This window comes from Myotis lucifugus, unplaced genomic scaffold (assembly GCF_000147115.1).
Source record: "Myotis lucifugus unplaced genomic scaffold, Myoluc2.0 scaffold_3, whole genome shotgun sequence".
Taxonomy (NCBI): domain Eukaryota; kingdom Metazoa; phylum Chordata; class Mammalia; order Chiroptera; family Vespertilionidae; genus Myotis; species Myotis lucifugus.
In genome coordinates, this window is record NW_005871051.1 from 23,141,118 (window position 1) to 23,163,695 (window position 22,578).

The 22,578-nt window shown below is 38.8% G+C and overlaps 1 protein-coding gene and 1 pseudogene across 1 annotated transcript in view; one reads left to right on the forward strand and one right to left on the reverse strand.

The window, feature by feature from the left end:
• NYAP2 (neuronal tyrosine-phosphorylated phosphoinositide-3-kinase adaptor 2) overlaps nt 1-19,552 on the forward strand; it is a 164,035-nt gene extending 144,483 nt beyond the window's left edge. Inside the window, exons 4-5 of the mRNA XM_023761866.1 lie at nt 6,179-6,385; nt 19,419-19,552. Of these exons, the coding sequence (XP_023617634.1) occupies nt 6,179-6,385; nt 19,419-19,552 (341 nt within the window). The remainder of the gene's footprint in view (nt 1-6,178; nt 6,386-19,418) is intronic.
• LOC106698606 lies at nt 12,609-13,163 on the reverse strand (annotated as a pseudogene).
• Nucleotides 19,553-22,578: the final 3,026 nt, after the last annotated feature.

Here is a 22,578-nt window from a genome sequence, read left to right on the forward strand (position 1 = left end):
TTAAACATTTAGTGCAAAAAATGAAGAAAAAAAATAGGATCTTATGTTCCTCTATAAAAATGGTGTTACTGGTCATATTTCCAAATAATACTTATTTTCTTCAGGGAATATTTTGTTTTCTGCTCTATCATTAGCAAGTTAATTAGAAACATTCTGGGTTAACAAAGGAAATAATGCTGGTTATAGTAATGAATTCATGTTTGTCAGTGAGGGTTATTGGTTCATGCCATGGCCCATGTGCTGTGAGATTGGAGAGGTGGGAAGAGAGCCTGTGAATCAGGGCCAAAAGTATGGTTAGGTCCAAGAGTGAAAGATAATGAGCTAACTTTAACTTTTCCGGATCAGGCATTCATGAGTTCATTTACCCTGTCTGTTCTCAGTGTGGACTCTATTAGATATTGAGTCTTTAGTCTTAAGAACCTTACAGTCACATGGCAAGATCAGACATATAAATTAGCAATCACATGTCCTTTCCAGCCAAAAAAAGAAGAACTTTGGGAAAAGGATAATGCTGCCAGTTTTAACATATTGGAGTTTCCCAGAGAGACCTAAGTAGAGGTCCATAAATGCTATTTTCTTTTCTTTGTCTATAGAGCTTGGGAGGGATCTTTAGGTTGTGGAGATTTTTAAGAATCCTCACTACGATTTCATTGTTGAGGGAGTGAATGTTGATGAGTAAGAGTGGATTAAAGATTCTGGGAAAGCTCAGTATCAGATGTGGGTCAGGCCTGATGATGAAAGCTATCAGACCAGGGAGCCAAGTAGTTATAGTGGCCCAGGGTCCAGGGCGGGAAAAGAGAGTGAGAGGAATGAGTTAGAAGATGGAGAGACAAATGTAGACCTAGAGACAGACAGAAAAAAGAGGCAGAAAATGGGAACATTTTGAGAAGGAACTTCAGAGTTAGCAGCATGAGGTGTGATAGATTGGAACCCTGGGGAGAATATTTCGGTCATGAAAAGATTGTTCCTGGTCTCTTATTTTTATTTATGGTTTTTAAACTTAAACACTGAAAAGTTTAAGACAATAAAGTGCAGAACACACAAGCTTATTGACAAATGTAATACAATAATGCATGCATTTTTCACAGCAAGATTTCAATTCAAGATCCATCTTCAATGTGAGAATCAGGTTTTAGATGAATAGGCAATATTCAGTCATTCATTGATGAGCAGAGAAAGAGCTCAATCTATATAGTTGGCCCTGTGCTACACACTGGGGCTGTAACTGTGAAAATAACTTAGATTTCACACAAAACTCTACCACAGTACCTAAGATTGATCTTGTCCAGGAAGGTTTATGTTACTAAAACAAATTTTTTTCTAACAGGCTTTCAGAAAACATTGAAATAGATGGACATGGATAAATATGTCCTTATTCCTCTGAATAGATGTCTTTGAGCTGTCAATATGTTTTATTGTATATATTTCTTAGACTATTTGTCCACGTTCCATTTGTCTCTTTTCAACAGTTATTTTGAAGATTTTCTTATTTATTTTAATTAGAAAGTGCATAATGTAGAAAGCTGTACCTAAATATATAGGAAACCAGATTCATTCTCAAATCAAGTGCTCAATAAATACATTAATGACTTTCTTACAGATTATTCAGTTTGTCCTTCTATTTAGGAGGCAGATGTTAAGGTATAAGTCTGAGTAGCATGATTTCTTTGATCTTTTTGTTCTAATTATGCCTACCAAAATTCAACCTCTGGGACTTAAAAACAAAGAAAGAAGAAAAGAAGAAAAAAGAAAGACTCCATTTTGTTTCCATAGCTGTGTTGGGATTTTACTTAGTTGAGGTTTGAGATCTAAGTGCACCACCCTGGTATGTATATGCCAGTAATTTGAATGAAAACAAAGAAACTGATGTTGATGGAGGTGTCTTGACACACATTCTCAGCCTTTTGTATTTAAAATGTTGTCCTAGCCCTAGCTGGTTTGACTCAGTGGATAGAGCATAGGCCTGCAGACCGAGAGGTCCTGATTCCATTCAAGGGCACGTGCCTTGGTTGCAGGTTCCCCAGCCCACATGGATGTTTCTCTCTGTTTCTCCCTCTCCTTTCCACTCTTTCTAAAATTCAACGGAAAACTATCCTAGGGTGAGGATTAACACACACACACACATACAAAAAAAAATGTCCTAATCTGTAAATACAATATTGGACCCAATGTTTGGGTATTTTTTTAGTTTGATTAGTTTTAAGTCCAGTGATAGAAGACTCTGTGGTGTGTGTGTGTGTGTGTGTGTGTGTGTGTGTGTGTGTGTGTAAAATGGGAAATATTTATTAATGATAGTGGAAACAAATATAGAAGTCAGTAAAAAATTAAGCATCCCAATGGTTTGTTTAGAATCTGGAAGAGATGGTGAGGTGAAACATTAGGCTTTGAGACTGTGACATTTGGAAGCCAGAGTCCATTTTTCTTTGAAATTGTGAATAAACAGCTTGGAAATAATCTAAGATGTTCCTTTATGATACTTGTTTTATTTCAGTTGACTGAGGGCACCGAAAAGCAAGTTCTGGCTAAATTGTTTTGCTGTAATTGTTATGCTGCAATGCATTACTTTAAAAATATTTTGACTTACACTTGATTTTAGTGTAACTGGGACATAGGCTTATATACAGACACATTTAAAGACCAGACTTTTCTGAGGTTGTTTCTATGAGATGACCCTCCTGGTCTAAGTTCTAGCTCATAGAATGATACTCATGGCATGTGCTCACACAGCTGTATAGCATCTTGGAGTTGGAAGAGACTATAACAATGTGGAGGTAAATAAAGACCAAAAAATGAGCATAGGTAAAGGCTATTTATTCAGAGCTTGTGATACCAAGGCAGTCAGCCACCAGCACTTACACTTGGCAGGCACTCAAAGGCAGGGAAAAGAATGAGAAATCTTTATAGTGGGAAAAATAGAGAGTTTCAGATATGCCCCAGTTGGAGACTGTTGGCCTGGGGAAGCTGTAGGCAGGCTAACTAAAAGCAAGGCATCCTATGTGATTAATTTGGGGTATATATTTGACTTTCTCTGTTTGGCTCTTCATTGGAAACTGGGTCCAAAATCCTGGCTGTTTTGGGCCAATTGTTACACAGTATGGCTTCCTGACTTGGTTGCTAGAGAGATAGCCTGACTTGTAGATAGCAGGTTGGCTTCCTGCACTGCTACTCTAGATAATAGCTTAGAGCTCCATTTTTATATGTTACTGGCAGTTTTCCATGTGTATATTCAGTCTCTCAGTGATCATCTAGTCTAAATGTAGAAAGATTTTAAAAATTCATAAAAGACAAATGGCTATAATTTATTTAAATTCAATATTGCTTTTAACTGTGTATGGCACTTTATTTTGAAAATATCTTAAAATGTAGAATATTATTAGATCCTTCTAATTAAAGTGGGAAAGTTAGGCAGAGCTGGTATTATCTCCATCCTATATAATAAAAGCCTAATATGCAAATCGACCAAATGGTGGAATGACCGGCAGAACTACCAGTCACAATGATGTACACTGACCACCAGGGGTCAGATGCTCAATGCAGGAGCTGCCTCCAGTTTGCAGGCCCCAGGCCAGCCAAGGTAGGTGCCAGTGGGGGCCCCCCATTGTCCCGCCGGTAACCCCACAGATCGGCCCTGATCACTGGGCAGGCCTAGGGACTCTACCTGTGCACAAATTTTGTGCACCGGGCCTCTAGTTTTTAGATAAGAAATATGAGACTCCAAGAGGAGAAACTGAGTGTTCAGTGACATGGTTTACCAACCCAAGACCATGGCCAGGGCTGCAAAGCCAGGCATCTTGGTTCCTTACCCAGATGTCCGGCTTTGCAACCCTGGCCATGGTCTTAGGTTGGTAAACCATGTAAGCAGCTCTGCCATACAGACAGGTAATGGGGAAACAGAGTGTGACATTTCTATCCCATAGCTGAAAGTTCATGGGTATTTGAACCTACACATAAAGAAACAAAATGCAGATCCTCTGAATCATTTCTGTGAATTTTTTTTCACTTCAGTCTTTCTCAAAGATCCTTTATTGGAATGAAACTTTAAATATAGTAAATTTTACAATTTGTGACTGTTAGATAATCAGATTTTTGAAACTGCAACCAGCTCTGTGCCACTTTAATACACTTACAACACTCACTTGATTCTCTTGTTCCATTAGGAATGTTGTATTTCCTACACACATGGGAAAGATGCTGGAGGAGTTGAGAAACCTACTAAATTAATTAATTCATTAAATGCCTGTGGACCAATATGCTAGGGGTGCTGGAGGTACCAAATGAAAAAAAAATCAGAAAAAAATCAGACCCTGCTTTTAAATAACTCAGGGCCTTTTGATAAGAGCAAATACATAGAAAAATGATACCCCAGCACAGGGTGGCATATGGGTGGGGAAGGCTTTAGACCAGTGATGGCGAACCTATGACACGTGTGTCAGAGGTGACATGCGAACTCATTTTTTTGGTTGCTTTTTCTTTGTTAAATGGCATTTAAATATATAAAATAAATATCAAAAATATAAATCTTTGTTTTACTATGGTTGCAAATATCAAAAAATTTCTATATGTGACACGGCACCAGAGTTAAGTTAGGGTTTTTCAAAATGCTCAAAAGGTTCGCCATCACTGCTTTAGACAGTACTTAAATTGAGTAACCAGGCCCGTGTAGAGTTAACTGAACAAAGACAGGATATAAGGGCATTTAAAAAAAACAGCATTATTTTTGCTAGAGCTGGGATGGAGAAGAAGACATTACAACATACTTAGTGTTGTTTTTTGAATACACTGTTTGTGGGAAAGTGACAAACTTAGAGAGGAAGGAAAGAGAGAGATGGTGGCGAATCTTTTGGGTCATACCAAAGAGTTTCAACATAATTCTGTGGGTAACAAGAATCTTCTGGGAGGATTTTAGTCAGGGGTACATTATGAGTAGATTTGCATTTTTGGGGTTGTTTTTCTTTTCAAACACTTCTCTATGTCTTTTATAAAATGCTATTCCCTGAAATAACATTTTTCTCATAGTAGCAAGGTAACAGCACTCTTAAAACCATATTTATTACATGTATTTTTAAATACTACTGTGCATGCATTACAGAAAGACTATCAAAACCATTCCCTGAAATAACACTTGATAATATTTTTACTTTAAAAAGATCACATTGGCAATTTGGAGTTTATATTTTAAGGAGTCAAAGCAATAGTTCAAGGGCGATGATCAAGCTTGAACCATAGAAATTGAAGTAGACATGATACAAAGTGGAACAGAAAAGAGAGTATGATATTCAGAAATAAAATGTGTAGAATCAGCTGAATGATGGATTTGGGGAATAGCAATTAAAGAAAAGGAGAGCGAGCTTCAAGCTGGATGGTTGGCTGGACAACAGGACCTAATAGTTTAGTAAAAAATGGTGTCAGTGTATGAAATGCCGAACTTGTGTTTTCCATGGGCACTTATCCAGTAGGAAGTTTTTAGTCTAAAGCTCCAGAGAATGGTCCAGGCTTGTGATAAAATATTTAGAAATCACTAACAACCAGACAATTGCTAGTTGAATCTTGGAGGATAAAAATAACAAAAAGATAGAATGAAGGAAACAGTGGTAAGCTAGTACCATGGGGACAACCATCATATAAGGGATGCATAGTGGAAGACAAGTTATGGATGACACAGAAATGGTGTGAGACATAGAACACAACACAGGAAGATGGGCCATCAGGAAGCTAAGAGAATTGAAGATGTAAATAAGAGAGTATCAGGGAGTTTTCAAATGGCTTTAAAGTGTCTTCTAAATCTGCCTACTCAAAGGTCAAGGAGATATTAGTAAGTGCAGTTTAGTAGAGTGGCTGGAATGAATTATGTCACAGTGAGCAGTGGAGTAAAAAAAGATGAGACAGTAAAGACAGTGAGTATAAAGAACACTTTAAGATATTTTCTTCAAAATGAGCTCAGGGAAGAGTTACTAAAGGAGTCTCAAGATTCACTGAGCTTCTTTTCCTAAGAGAAAGCTCTTTGCCAGCGATACTAACCTGAATGCCTCCCTGATATATTGAAATGTTGTAATCTCTAATACACATATAGGTTTCTAAAATACATTGAAAGCATTTAGAAATTGTTCTTCAACTTTTTAAAGGAACCTAAGAAGGCTTTGACTCTTGTTTAACCGCATCAATTTTGGTTAACACACAGAATCAACAGAGGAGCTGAAAGTGCGAAGCCACAGCACAGAGCCACTGCCAAAGCTGGACAGCAAAGAGAAAGGACACCATGGGGCATCTTCCAGAGAGCCTGTCAAAGCTCAGGAATGGGATGGAACACCAGGGCCACCTGTGGTCACCAGTAGACTGGGAAGATGCTCTGTGAGCCCCACCTTGTTAGCAGGAAACCACAGCTCAGGTAAGAGAGATAATCTCCCAGATAGGTGGTAGCCTCATGTCTCTGGAAACTGCTCTTATGCAATTATCACTTGGAGAACCATAGCCACAGATATGTCTTTCTACTCGTAGAGACAGCATGAATAGCCCTTCACATAACAGAAGGTAATAATATATTGGACCACTCCAGGGACCATCATTCACATGGACAACAGAGTAGTGAATGGTGTTTCTTGGAGCCGTGTGATGTGGCAGCCTTGAAAACTAAATTTTATCTAGAGTCATCACCTAAAGCAATTTTTTTTTATTTATAAAGTTAAAGGGATTTAAAGTTTATGCCTCTTTTGCTTCAAAACAGATTTTAAGAAACTCGGAAATTAGCAGAAAGTAAAATTGAGGATGAAAATGTAACAGAGACATGCTAGTTGGTTTGGGTCAGTGGATATAGCTTCGGCCTGTGGACTGAAGGGTCCCAGGTTTGATTCCTGTCAAGTGCACATACCCAGGTTGTAGGCTCGATCCCCAATAGGGGGCAAGCAGGAGGCAGCTGATCAATGATTCTCTCTCATCATTCATATTTCTATCTCTCTCTCTCTCCCTCTCCCTTCCTCTCTGAAATTAATAAAAAATATTTTTTAAAATGTAACAAAGTTGATCTGAAGGCAATAGAGGGAGTAGACATTAGGAGGCATTTGAAGTGGTGAGCTGAAGAATTTTACCTGGGACTATGTTTCCAAGTCTAAGTCAAAAATAGAAAACTATAATCTAATATACCTTTAAATTTCAAAGTTGAAATTAAAATTTGCAATGCAATTTGCATTGTTAATAGATAAATGTTATGAAACTTCAATTTTTAAAAAGCAGCATATACTTGCTTTGAACTGATTCATCTGTGTGATAGACTTACAAAAAGCTGTCAATTGAAATAAACAACAAATAATCAGGCAGCCGCCTGTAGTTTTCATGTTTCTATTCCTTAACAGTGTTAGGGTCCTGAAGAAATGACCAATCTTTAATGTTCTTTTCAACTCTGATACTCACCTTGGAAAGCAATTTACATTAATTTAGCATGTGGTCTCTCTGAGGGTCATGCACAAGTTAAAATTGAAACAGGATGAATAGTTTCTGGGGAAGGGATATTTCTAGAAGAGTACTCAGGAAAAGCAGAACAATAACTTCCCCATACTTAAAATGGAACTTAAAGCTTTGGTGATGCAGCTCTATAACTAATTTGAGCAACATGAGTTCAAACCTGGGGGAAGGAATATTATGGGAATTTAGCAGAAATTTGAAAAAAAATTTATAATAAAGTATAAATAAATATATAGGTGTATGAGAAAAATATATTTGTGCATTTTGTTAAAAAGAAAAAGAAACATAGAGAACAAATAGTATTTTGTAGGGAAAAAGGCCACTCCAAAGAAGGTTAACATCACACTTTAATTGGGAATAATGATTAGTTTTAGGTTTCTTATTAGCATTTCTAAATTATATAAATTTGTACAAGTTCTAACCAAAAACATGCACAATATCTGTTATTGTGACCAAAGATATGTTTTATAAAAACCAAAGCATTACCTGAGTGTATATTATGTAACCACCATTGTTGTAGAATCTGAGCTGGCAATGATAAGTAAGACATCTCACATTTAGGTGCTCAAATTCAAGTGAAAGACAGACAGATGGATCGTTGCAATATAATGTATTATATACAAATAACATGCAAAACAGATAAGAAGTTAATTTTTCATGGCAGGTATGATTTTGGCAAGAACAATCGGGAGTTTTTGGTAGATTAACTAATAATTGCTTACGGATGCTACATTTGAGCTAGAGCTTGAAATATCAAGAGCTGCTTACAAGATGACAGAAGAAAGAAGTCTGCCTTCTGCATGAAAACCTTGAATGCAACGGATGGAATGTGTGTTTGGTGTGAGGGGTCGAGGAAGGTTGACTAAAGAAACTGCAAAGTAGGTTGGGACCAGATAGTAAGAATCCTGAAGGGCCTTGCATATTGGAAATGCTTTTAACCACAAAGTACCAATTAGCAGTGGCTTAAGTAATAATGACCTTTGTTAACTTCTGTAGCACCCAATCTGGAGGCAGGGAGCTTCAAGTGTTTGCCACTATTCAGGGAGTCATTGAGGACCTAGGAACTTTCTATCTTTCTAACTCTCCTGTTCTGATGCCCTTGAGTTTTTTTCATAACCACAAACTGGCTATGACAGTTCTGGGCATCATGCCCCTTTCATTTAGTTGGTCAGAACTGGGAAATATGTTCTCTGGACCAATCACTTTGTGAAAGGAAATGGTATTTCCATGGGCTTAGAAAAGGCCCTTCTTTCCCTTAAAGCAAGGGGCCTCTACCTGATACCTAGAAACGAAATCCACAGACTATTTGCAAGGGTAAGGGGAGATTACATTGCATAAGCAATGGACAGTACCTGCCACATCATGTTTAGGTTTTGAACATTATGTGGTGGATATTTTGTATTCATTTAAATATTTTTAAGATAGGTATAATGTAATTCCGTTTCCATGATGATAGATCCAATGATGACTTCACAGCTCCAAGCATGGGTGACTGGGAGGCCACGTGCTGAGACAGAGGTGGTTAATATGAGATGCTGAGCAGGGTTTAGATGGGAAAGCCAGCACTTCTATTTTGACTATGTTAAGTTGGAAGTGCTCTGGGACATCTGATTGAGAAGAGAGCAGACAGTTGGAATTACAGATCTGGAGCTGAAGAGATTAAGTGGAATTAGAGATTGAGACTAGAGACATTTGGAATGGTTAACACCATAAGACTAGCTGATTCTAAACTAGGAGAACAGGAAACAGAGGTGAAGGGAACTGAGATTAGACCTGGGGAATCCAAACACTTTAATGTGTGAGCAAAGGATGAAGAACTTGTGAAATATATGGAAATGAAACAATGATAAGGTACCCAATTCACTTTTACTGAACACTTAGTAAGTTGCATAAAAATGGGTAATAGGTCTGTGACACTGTGACATGAATCTTTCAAGAAATTCAGACAGTAAACAGAATTTATAATGAACTTTGACTTTCTCCCTCCAGAAACTCCAGAAGCATCTTTTTGGCTTTATGGCCTTTAAATCTCTCCTGAGTCTTTTCAGCTCTGTTTGTAGAGCAGTAAGTCATCTCATGACCAGAAGAAATGACATAAATTTCTGGAGTCTCTCACATTCTCCACCTGAGATTATGAAGGTGGTAAACAAAAGGGAAGGAAGGACATATTTTTGTTGCATTTTTGATAAAGACGTTTTTGAGTCTACATTCAAAGAAATATGAAAAGTAGGGGCAAAAGTATAGTCATTTACATAATGTCAGGGTTTCTTATGTGAAAGTGGAATCATTGACATGACCACTCAAAAGTAAGTGTGCATCACACTTATTTTATTACTTACTTGAACTTTTAGAACAAGTCAATGGCTCCCAAATATAGCATCACATTTATATCTATCGAGTGTACCCTTATACCAGTTTTGAGGGGGAAAAGGAGAAAATGAAAAATGTTTATGTTTTGCAGCTTTTGTTTCTCTGAAAAGAAAAAAAACGAGTATGTGCCAATACTATTCTAAAAAATGCCATAATTCCACTAGCAAAAATGTATAAAATAAAATATCTGAAGTTCACATACCTTGGATATTACTTAAAATGTACTTGAAGAGTGCTCATCAGAGGGTCTTTGTCTAGAATAAACAACTACATGAATATGGATTTCTGTGCTTCCGGGGGCTCTTTTGGAACAGAAGGGAATGAGTCCTTCACTCTTCCTCCTTCTTCTCTTCACACTTCCTGGTCATTATTGTCTCCTTGCCACTGGGCCACTGAACTACTAGTCTCCTAGTGAAATACACTAGCGCTGTAACAGACAGCCTTCCTCCCAAAACAACAGAGGAACTCAACTCCACACCTTACACTGGAGGGCAAGGAGATTTCACCTGTTCTACCTATAAATCCCCACCTGTCTGTCAACTTTGCTTCTGACACTTGCATTTCATCTCTCTCTTTCTCTCTCTCTCTCTCTCTCTCTCTCTCTCTCTCTCTCTCTCTTTCACACACACACACACACACACACGCACACACACACACACACACAAACTGCTCTCAGTCACAGACTATTGCTTTACCAAAAGTGGTTTAGCCACTTGATAATGTTGTTCATAACAGCTCTTTTGAGGAATGGAAGAATTGCTGAAGTAAAACAAATGAGTATGTCAGATCTCAATTCTAATTAACATTGCCACTGGTTGCTGTGGCACATTATTAAAGTCACTGTAGTTAGTAAGTGAGGGATTCCCTGAAGGGTGATTCTTGAAGGCAATGGTGGACTGGGGGCCCAAATGCTCATGAAAATAATGGGGAAAGTGGAAATTATACAAGTAAGTATGGTATTGTCAAAAATTCAGAATTCAACCACTGGGTCACTCAACAAATAGTTTCCAGGCAGCTTATATCTAGCTCTGTAATGGTTTTGAGGGACGCACGCGTGCGCGCACACACACACGCACACACACACACACACACACATCATAATCTATATGAAACCTGGTCTCTGTCACTCAAAGACCTTACTATGCTTCTTTATGAAACAAAACTATAGAATGAAAATTAGATTACAATTAAATGTTATTTTCATCATTATTATATACTGTATTATCTCTACTGTTGACTATGGATGTACTGTATCATCATTCAAATAACAAAATTAGTTTGGACTTGAAAGAAATGGAGGACTTGAATCTTAAACCAAGATTATATCAGGTCTTTGAAAAACTCATGATTATTAACTGAGTAGAAATATATAGAGGGAACTTTCCATATGGGATGAGGGAGGTGAACAAAAGCTGAGATCTCTCCTGACTTGGTCCTGCCTGTCCAGCTGGACTGAAGAATCGTTTCTGGAAGTTAACTCAGAAGGCCTTGGCTTAATCCTATGTGGAACAATCTAAAAAAGACCTCCGCCTCTGTGTGTGCAACCTTGTGTGTTTCTGCTGTTCTGAGAAGAAGGTCCCAACGGGCTGAGAACTGAGGCGCCTGGAGGACAGGCAGGTAATATGAACAAGTGCCTCAGGAGAGGTGCCTCCTTCACAGCAGACAGGTTGAGCTTGTACATTACATACCTAGGAATGCCCTTTGCTCTCACAAAGAAAGTGATTTTCGCAATTTTTCTTAAAACTTGAAGTCATTTTGGCCTAAGTGATATATGTCCACATCTGTTAGAAGCATAGGTGTGGAGACATATTTCTGCATTGCAAGGACATTTTATTGGAAACTGACAAACATCAGGATGGAGTGATAGAAGTGCAGGTGACCTGGAAGGCACAGCGCTCTCTAGGGGACAGAAGCTACTTAGTGCCAGCTGATGCTCACCATGAGAAACGCTCAACATTCCCAGATTTAAGTTCCATTCTGTGAAGTCTCACAATTTTTAAATATAGCTCAATTTTTAAAAAAGCATTGAATTGAATAATTTGCTTCTTCTGGCCCCAGGCAGCTGTGGACTTGAGTGTCATTTATGGCCCGCAAGGCTGTCATTCAGCACAGTGGGCTCAGGAATCAGCAGGCAGTTCTCACATCTGCTCTCCTTCCCAGGCCTAACTGGGAGCTTGGTTATTTCCTCTGGGAACATTGGCCACGCCCTGTTGCTAGGCTCTGCCACTATTTTCACACTCCAGAGCTTAACGCTTCCTTTCTGCATTGTAGGAGTAAACATGTGGCAGAATTCTCACTTGGAGAGCAATGTGAGTCAGGTCCCCAGAAGCCCTGCTTCCATTTCTCTGTGGAAAACTGCCCTCTGTCTGCTAGAATTTGTCTTCCCAGAGAAATTGTTTTATTTATGTTTCTCCTAATACTGGTGGTCGGGCTTTGAGAAACCAGAAAAGGAGGACTTGGAGTGAGTTAACCAATATAAATAAAAAAGTGTTTGTTTATAAAAGTCAGTTACAAAATAATAGAAGGTAATTACTCTCCCATTCCAAAGCAAAAGGCGAGACCACAGAAGCAGAACTTGCAAAGGAAGTGATTAAAATGAGTTTTGCTGTCCTTAACTGAACTCTCATCTCTAGCCTATAGCCTGGGAACATGGGTGCTCAAAGGCTAGAGACCAGATTTTACAGAGACTTTGGAACTGGTTTGTGGGGAGATAAGAATTACATTGTTTTCTGGGTTTTTGTTTGTTTGTTTTTTACTTTTATTTAGATTTATTTTATGCTGAATTTACTCCCGGGCCATAAGTTTTTGTTTCTTCAGTTTCTTTTGAGGTATCTTTTTCTTCTGTGCAACCTCCTCTCTGGTTTAGGAACAATCTGCTTCTTTTAAGTAAGGATCATCTCAATGTGGCAGGGAGAGCTCACGTATGGGTTAATCCGCCCATGAGCTCTGTAGGCTCTACACCACATCTTGGGAGCTTTGTTCACCTGAATGCCCTCAGTGATCAGAGAGTCTACATCTAAACCCTTAAGTTCAGCATTGCTCTCAGCATTTTTAAGCATGTGCAGCAAAAATTCAGCACTCTTTTTGGGCCACTGACCCTGTGTCCAGCCCCACTGTTTTGCCTGGGCACGCCTACCAACTCCACCATTGGAACGACAGAATGGCACACACTGCTTCTTTAAAGTGATGTCCTTCAGATACTTGGTGGCTTTTCGAATATGCATACCCTTAATGCCCTGGGCAGTTTTACGAGTGTTCTTAAAGTGAATGCGGAGATTTGAGCTTCTTGATTTGCATGATTTTGTGGGGTTTTCTGGGTCTAGTGAATAGTGAACCATTTTCAGAGGTCGCCTATGGCCGCTTTGGGGAAGAGGAGAATTACATTGTTTTCTGATGGCATCTAAGGTCCACTGTGTTGAAGTTAACAGTTAAATGCACACATTTAAGGAAAACAGAACCTGATATAATTACAAAATTTGCTCTAAGATGATGGCAAATGACATGTAATCTGAATTATGGAATTTAAATGTTTCACCTTTGAAAATAATCTATGACCCATCTATATAATAAAAACCCAGTGGTTGTAATGCCATAACGACCAAAGACCAGTCACCAGGAGACTGTGTGTGCGGTGAGGTGCATACGAGTGGGTGGGGCTGCTTGTGCGGTGAGGCGTGTGCGGGTGGACGGGGACTTGACTCTGGGTCCTTCGGCGCGCTGGGACTTGGGGGTCCCGGGTCTCTCACAATTTTCCACGGGTCTGGGTCTCACGTGATTTTGCGCGCTGGGTTACTAGTTTAAAATAATGTCTTATATTTAGATGCCATCTGTTCACTTTTAAAATACTTTTATAAGTGCTATCTCATTTTATCTTCACAAAAACCTGTATATCTGTGGGCTGGTGTTATGAACTGATTATTTAGGTCACCAAAACTCAGCTCCAGAAGAATCCAGTAAATTATCCAAACTCATTGGTAAAAGTAGTAGACAAATCAAGAAATGGACTTGGGGTTTCTGATCCATAGCAGAGTTCTCTACCCATATTTTAACTATACTTTGAACTCCTGGGATTTTAAATTCAGGGACCAGATTTATAAAAGTCAGTTAATATATTACCATCCTAAACCCATGGAAACAGAATTATGAAGATACATGCTGTCCCACATAACCTTCCTTATAAATCCAAAGAAGTGTTTCTCCACTCTCTAGTCATGAAATTTCTCTGTTTCTGTACCTAAGAGATGTTTTTGACTGATTATCTGATAGATCTAAAAGTCCATTTCAAGCACCTGAGCAAGCATGTTACACATGTGGTGTTTTTTTCCTAAAACATAGCAATATTGTAGATGCTTGCTGTTCTTTGGTTCAGTTGATTACTCATTCAGCAAACCTGTGAAGACACCTGATTGAACAGATGAGGGGATGACAGATGACCTCTGCCCTCAAGAGCTTATACCTACCTGCCCATGGAGGCACTTAATCTCACCTCCAGAGCCATTGTTGCCCCTAATTCACTGAGATAGGGTTGAACTCGGTGGTCCAGTAGTTGTAGGCTTTTCTCTAAACCATGTATATTCTTATCCCACTTTATGTTATTAGCAAAATGGTCAACATAATGGGAGATGTCTGGAGTCAAGGAATTTGGTGATAGTAACTGATGGGTGTGTGTGTGTGTGTGTGTGTGTGTGTGTGTGTGTTTGCGTGCATGTACATATGAAACTACTTATAGGTTTTAGGTTAAGGTCTTATATGATCGGATTTGCAAAGTCAGCTAAATTATTATTATATACTACAGTATGTATAAAATATATGTAAATATATGTGTGTGTATATATATATATATATTCCTTTAAATTTGATTTCTACTAAACATATGCCTAAATCATGACATTGTATATTACACAGATACCCTGAAAACTACTAGAAAAAATACAAGTTGACACTAATTTCATTTGTATTAGAGAAATTCTGAATTTTCAGCTATTCTCTGATTCTACTGGGGAAAAATAATTAACCAAGCATACAAATTTAGATAATGCAGAAGGTGCCTTCACCTTACTAGGCTCTCGATCCAGTCCTGTTTAAAAACATGAAAATACGTTGGCATGAGTTTTGACTGTTCTGCCAGCTCCTCCAGTCTTCCACTGCAGGGAACATGGCCCCACCCTCTGCCCTCTCTCAGAGGAGTTCACCCTGACATTGCTCCCAGTTGGCAGAAGTTGGCTTTCTTTGGAAAGGCCTTATAATCACAAAGAATGCCCTTTCTTTTTCTGTGAAAAGCCATTGAAGACATTACAGAAAAAGGAGGTTTTTTCTGACTTATGCTGGCCTGTTACAGAGACTAGCTCTGGGAAGCTCTGTGGGATGACCAGACTACATATCAATTAATATTTGCACTGCCATCTACTGTCCATAACAGGCACTGCAATTTCCCCTCCCTGATTTTGTTGTTAAATTCAATTGAAGACTGGTGAATGTATTTTTGTCTTTGTATTGGAAACATGGGAAAGGTGAAGAAATGAGGGAAATTTCTTTATATTACTAACAAATGTACAAATAATTTATCTTCTTTTACAATGGCTTTTGTCTTTAAACTACTGTTTAAAATAATTCATTCAATAAATACTTCAAATCCTCAGGAATCAGTTATCATGTCACTCATGGGAAGGAATGAGATAGACAGGATGCCTATCCTCACAGAACACACAGTTTAGTACAGGAGGGGCGGGATGGATGCTGTGTGGCAGGGGCGAGACTGTCGATGAGGTTGCCTGTGTCAGCTGAGAGAAAGCAATGTAGACTGTTATATTATAAGCAGAGGAGCTGAAAGATCAAAGGGGCCTTTAAATAATAAAAACAGCGAACATTTCTTGAGACCTTATTACATGGTGGTCACTTATTACATGAGGTAACATCTTTACACTTATTATCTTATTTAATTTTTACAATAATTTCATGAAGTAGGTAACCTTTACTTCTCCCATTTTATCTGTGAGCAAACTGAACCTTAAAGAGATCCAGAAATTTGTTCATTGTCATTCAGCTGATAAGATATGAATTTAGTAGCTCTCATGAAAAGCTCCAGAAAAAGTATGAAGGCAGCTCTCACTGACTGACTTGGGTCACAGGTCCATTCCTGAACCAATCAGTGAGGCCAAGGAGATGGAATGATTGCACAAATCTCAGCCACAGGGCCACTTCTGGAGCTAGTGTTGGGGGCAGCTCCTAATGTGGAACCATAAGAACTAAGAATCCTAGTGGTATTGTTCTCCAAAGGAAATTCAACTGCTAGTCCAGAAAAAGGGTAAATGGATTCTGGACAGGCAAACATGAAAGATGGCTATTACTCCTCCTGAATTTTATTTTTAAATAAATTTTTGTTTTATTTTTAAAACATTTACAACCAAAACTTTGCTGACAATTTTAGAAAATTTTAGCAAACAGCAAACTTGAGCTATGCAAGATCTTATTGACATTGTTACAAAGTTAAAACATAAAAAGCAGACCAGAAAGAAAGAGTAAAGCAGTAATCTTATGATTAGCTAGAGGCCCAGTGCACGAAATTCGTGCACTCAGTGGGGGGGGGGGGGCGTCCCTCAGCCAGGCCTACACCCTCTCACACTCCGGGAGCCCTCAGATAATGTCTGACTGATGGCTTAGGCCTGCAGGGAGTGGGCCTAACCAGCAGTCAGACATCCTTAATGCTGCCATGGAGGCAGGAGAGGCTCCTGCCACCACCGCTGTGCTCAGCAGTCATGAGCCTGACTTCAGGTTGAATGGAGCTCCCCCTGTGGGAGCGCACTGACCACCAGGGGGCAGCTCCTGCATTGAGCGTCTGTCCTTAGTGGTCAGTGCATGTCATAGCAACTGGCCGATTTGCATATTAGGCTTTTATTATATAGGATTACGAGGATTTTTTAGGTCATTTCACTACTACAACACATTTCACTTATGAACAACAAAGAATCAATAGCCCAGCCAGGTGTGGCTCAGTGGTTGAGCGTCAACTCAGGAACCAAGAGGTCACCGGTTTGATTCCTGGTCAGGGCATATGCCCAGGTTGCGGGCTCGATCTCCAGTAGGGGGTAAGCAGAAGGCAGCTGATCAATGATTCTCTCATCATTGATGTTTCTCTCTCTCTCCCTCTCCCTTCTTCTCTGAAATCAATAAAAATATATTTTAAAAAAGGATCAATGAATGAACCTGGAAGCTTGCTTTTTATTATAAATGTTGAGAAAGTTCCTTGAGAATTTGCTTGGCTTCCCTCAGGTCTTAGGCAGGTAATAGTTTTTTTTGGACATTGCCATAGAGGTTTTTCTAGGAGAAAATTTCCCAACTGGCGGTTCCCAAATTCCTTGGAGTTTTTAACATAGTATTTCCTTGTTTCAAATTTTAAAAAAACAAAACACTCCATTGGAAAATTAACTGTATCAAATGTTACACCTCTTAAAAGAGAACTATTAGAGACTCAGAGACTATACACATAAACAGTTCACAAACTCTTCAGTCTTAGGATCCCTTATGTTCTTAAAAAGTATTGAGAATGCAAAAATGCTTTCCTTAATATTTATCATATTAAACTTGAGAATGAAAAAATTATTCATTAAAAATAAAACCATTATATATTAACATAAATAACACCTTTCATAAAACTATATTTTTCAAAACTATAAGAAATGGTGAGCAGGTTGACATTGTTTTATATTTTTGCACATCTAATGTCTAATTCAGTGGAACATAGATTCTCATATCTGCTTTGGATTCAATCTGTTGTGATATGTTGCTTTTATTTAAATATATGAAGGAAATCTGGCCTCATACATATAGGTAGTTGAAAAGGAAGAAATATTTTAATAGGCATATCATATAATTGTAGGTGTTCTTTAATACTCTTCTAAAAGTCAACAAATAGCTTCATAGAAGTTAGTTACACATCAATAAACTCATCATGTTCTGTTACATTAAAATCTGTCGGTCTATCTTGAACTTTAAATGGACATTTACCCATACATGATTTATAACGTCATGCTTTTAGAAAATATTGGTTCACTAACTCATGCAACTCTTCCATATGTTGACACATTCTGTTATAAAAATCAATACAGCACACTTACTAATATCACCACTGATCTCATAAGAAACATCTTTTAAGTGTTAGGTTGTTGTCAAGCACACAATGGTGGGTGCAAGTTTCTCAAAATTTTAATTTTACTTAAAAGCTCAAATGTATCATTGTCAACAAATATTGTCAATTGTCTTCCTTAAAGCAATAGGCTACCTTTATTCTTTTCCCTCCCCCCCCAAGAAAATGATGATTCTCATTAAAAGCTAGAGCTTGAAGTTCCTTCCGCTGCTTCCCTATCACAGCTGTTTCTGCACTCATTTCTTCTGTAGACATGGGGTCCTGTCTCCCAGAGGGGCTCAAGGAATGCTTGTGGTTTGAAGAATGAGTGGTTGACTACCTAATGAAGAATTCAGGCTTAGCCCTTTCCCAGACTATAAGCTGATAGCCTCTAATGTGGGGTCTCTCCACATTAGATCTCCTCCCCACCTTAGTGAGAGTTATAAGTCCACTGACCAACAGAGAAAACACTCAGGTTTCTAATTTATAAATTGGGAGCATTTATAGCTAACTCTGTAATTCCAAAGAGTGTCTTTGGGATTAAAGACAATTTAAGTGTAGTTCAAACAGAAGCTGGACTATACCAGGCACTCCAAACTGACAGTTAATATAAAAGTTTGTAATGAAAACAGAGATGTCAATTTTTTATGCCCTCTTTTCTTCTCCTTCATCAAATATCCTCTGGTAGATCTGAAACTCAACAGTCTCTGTTTACTATAAATTCTGTTTCTTGGGTAAAGAGAACTCTTTCCATCCCCAAATTCTAATCTTCAAAGTCTCCTCTCAATTGTCTAGGCAGCTCATTTGTGCTTCTTAAATGGAGGAAGAGTTAGGGCAATGCTTTTAATTTTGAAAAATGCTATTGTTATGAAAGAGTGCAAAAGTCTTAGAACATGGTTATAAAATTTAAAACAAATTGAGATAAGTGAGAGAAATGTTACATTGAAGACATGATGGAAGTAGTCAACACAAGCACAATGACATAGACTTCAAAATCAGAAAGACAAAGAAACAATGAAAGAGCAGGAAGAAAGGAGGGGAGAAAGGGAGGATAAATTTTGGAGAGGGTGAAAGGGCATTTTAGGAGCTAGGAGCCCTATGGACCAAAGTGAAAATAAAGCAACAAAAATCGTCATGCCGCTTGCTTTTCCCCCTAATGAGGTGTTGTTGCTCCAGTCATCACTCTATATAAACTAACCATAATTGGGGTAAAATGTACAAGGGAATGAGGCCTTGGGCTTCACTTCGTGATTTGCTCTTCATGCTCAGGAGCTCAACTTCAAATCAAGCCTCTGTTTTAGAGTCAACTGTTAGGACACTGGTCACCTGCCAGTGATTAGCAAACATCGGAAGGAAGTATTTGGTGCATTGAAAGAATCCTTAGCAACACAAAACGGGAGTCTGCAAGCACTGTCATCACTGCCCACGCTGCCCTACTAACAGTTGGTCTTTTTTTCCCCTTTGTCCACAGAACCGAAAGTAAGCTGCAAACTAGGCCGGTCTGCGTCCACATCAGGTGTGCCCCCTCCGTCAGTGACTCCTCTCAGGCAAGCCAGTGACCTGCAACAGAGCCAGGTACCATCATCGTTAGCCAATCGTGATTGACTTCCTGTGGTGCAACATGCCAAACGCTTCCACCTCTGTCTGTCCTGTGTTGCTGTAGACGACGTTTGCATTGCTTTTATTTTTCTCTGTGTGGATGGGTCCGGGGGGAGGAGTGTGGCAGTCTGTGTTCTCATCCGAACAAGAGTCTCTCTTCCCTGCGCTGGGTGAAACTCCCTTTGCTGTTACCAAATCGTTTGTGTCTCTGGTTTCCATCGTTCTGTAACATAAATGTAGTAAACCTGTACTATCTGTATTGGCTTAGTGGTTCTTTTAAAAAATTCTTTCTCTCTTCCATATTTTGTGTACTTTTATACTGTCTCTGGAAATTTATCAACATTTGATAAATTTATCTACTTTGTTTTATGTAGATTTCCTTTTGAATGTTTTGTCTATGACACTTTCACAGATGTTGTTAATGAATTTGTACATATCTTTTAGCACTTATCCTATTATACTGTAATATTTGTGGCCATTTTGCTTTTATTTTTATTTAGCTTGGAGCATGATTGTATGACACTGTGACTATTGATGTCCTTATGAATATTCATATACCAACTGATTTGGACTGAACATGGCAGCTAGTCTTCTTTCGTAGGCCATAAAGACAAATTGACTGACCAGATATTCTAGGTATTTACCAAAACCTATAGATTAATAAGGCAATCTTTAAATAAATGACATTTTTCTCTTATACCAATAATATCAGAAATGTTCTCAGAAAGGGATATAAGTATTCATGCATGGTAAATGAGATCTCTATTATCACCTGAGGAAAAGAGACAAAAAATAAAGACATGAGCTGAAATATCATTTAATCCTTCACAATACAATATGTTGCTCTGATATTCATTTGGGTATATCATTGTGTATGGGGAATTTATTATGGGGAAAAATTACTACATGTTGCTATCTGTAACTCATGTCATAGGAATTCAAATAACTTGAGTTAATTTTTTGACCTTTAGTTGTTATTGGTCCTAAATAGGATATTGTCACCCTGAGTGGTATCTCTCTGCTCCCCAGATTTTATCTTCGAATTCATAAAACTATCCTGAAATAGTAAATTATAAAACTAGGGAGAATACCTCTATGGGAACTGTCCATTAATGAGGATCAAATTGCATATTCATCAATTATTTAAAATGTCAAGCTATTTTTAAAACATAAGCAAAATATTTGCATTTTTTTCTAATGGGAGAAATGGAGCTTTTTAGTAATTTGGTCTGGCTTAAATGTGCACAGGATTTGGTTTATGAATATATGAGACATCTACCAACACGGAGACAAGAAGCTTCTCTCAGGGGCATCTCAAGTATCACCTACAATTCCTTGCATCTTAATTTAAAATGTTAAATGTCTTCATAACTAAATGTTTCTGACTCAAACATTTGTTGGGTATAAAAGAAGTAGAAACAATAAGACAATCTATATATATACAAAAGCCCAGTGACTAGAGGGCAGAATGACCAGAATGACCAGAATGACCAGGACAACTGGTGGCTATGACATGCACTGCAACAGCCAACCAGCCTGATCTGGCCCCTGATCAGTCCTCAACACCATGATCAGGGGCAGGGCCGGCCGACCAACCACCCACGGCCCCTCCCCTCAGCCAGCCTGGCCTGATGGGCCCCCATTGGGGCAGGCTGGCTGGATTCCATCCATGCACAAATTCGTGCCCCAGGCCTCTAGTGAATCAATAAACAAATAGCACAATTAACTTCACTAAGATAAACTACCAACTTAGTTGACTAAAAATATTCTAAGAATATCATATTTACCAATTTTTAGTGTTTAAAAAATTGAATTACAGAAAGGATAGAACTTTTACTAGCTGGCAGAGGATTGCATTATACAAGTAATTGTCCAAGTATGTGTACCTCTCATTACCCTTGGTGTCATAGAGAGGTTTTATGTTCTTTTATCTTTTTCTAATTATCTGTGCCCCTTTAACTCTCAATGAAAGCAGGCTGCAAAGGCTTAAACTTCCAGAACAGAAAAAAGATACAATCTTTGTGCCTCTACATTATCAACTCTTCCCTTGCCTGGTGGAATGTTCTTCATTCTTTAACTTATAGCAACATGGGAAAACTTCTCACATTGCTTGTAAGCGGTGATTTTCCTCCCTGAACAGCAGAAATGCTGGCCCACAGTCATACTGTAGACAGGCTGTCAGGGCTCTGAAGTAGCAGACTGGACTCTGAGTCTCTCTTCTGTGGCTTGTGAGGGTTGCACTATTCACCTAGCCCTATGTCCTGGAGCTAAAGGGGTCAGCATGGCCAGAAGAACCTTGCTCTGCATTCCCATGACTTCTCATTGAACTAAGGTCAATGGCGACTTACTGATGAACCTCTTCTCACCCAACTCATGCTTTTATCTGAGATGTCTCTTTAAATCACCACCAGGGTGGCACCGCCCTTTCCTCAGTAACCCAAGGCAATGGTGAAAGATATGTAAACATGTTGATTCTAAGAGTGACTATTCCTACACCAACCAGAATATGGGACACCTAGTGTTATCAAACAAGCAAGCAATCACCCTTGTCACTTTTTAAGCAGGTTTTCCAATGCCAGGATTCCCAGTAAATATTAAAACTCAGGATGCTTACTATCAGGTTAATAGACTTATTACTAGTTAATTATTGGAAAACTCCATGACCTGTTGAAAGCAAAAGCCATCGCTGACCCCTAAATAATTCCAGTGGTGCTAATGAAGCATCGGGCTTTAGGGAAGCCGAGCCATTTGGCCACATTATGACTGATTACAGAGAAGGGACTGTGTTTCCTTTCAGATTGTTCACCTCTTATCTCTTTTCAGTTCAAGTTTTTCACTTATCTCTCCTTGCTAAGAAGCTTTGCAGGAGGAATAAGCAGAAGTGCCTGACATGCTCCAGCAGAGGTGCACAGGTGGCCAAAGGCAACTGACGCTCACCCCAGGCGCCCAGGCCAATAATCGCTGCCCTCCCCAAAGAACCTAGAGGCAGTTGTTACTGACTGACCAAGGGTGGGGGAGGGCAGGGGGGCGGG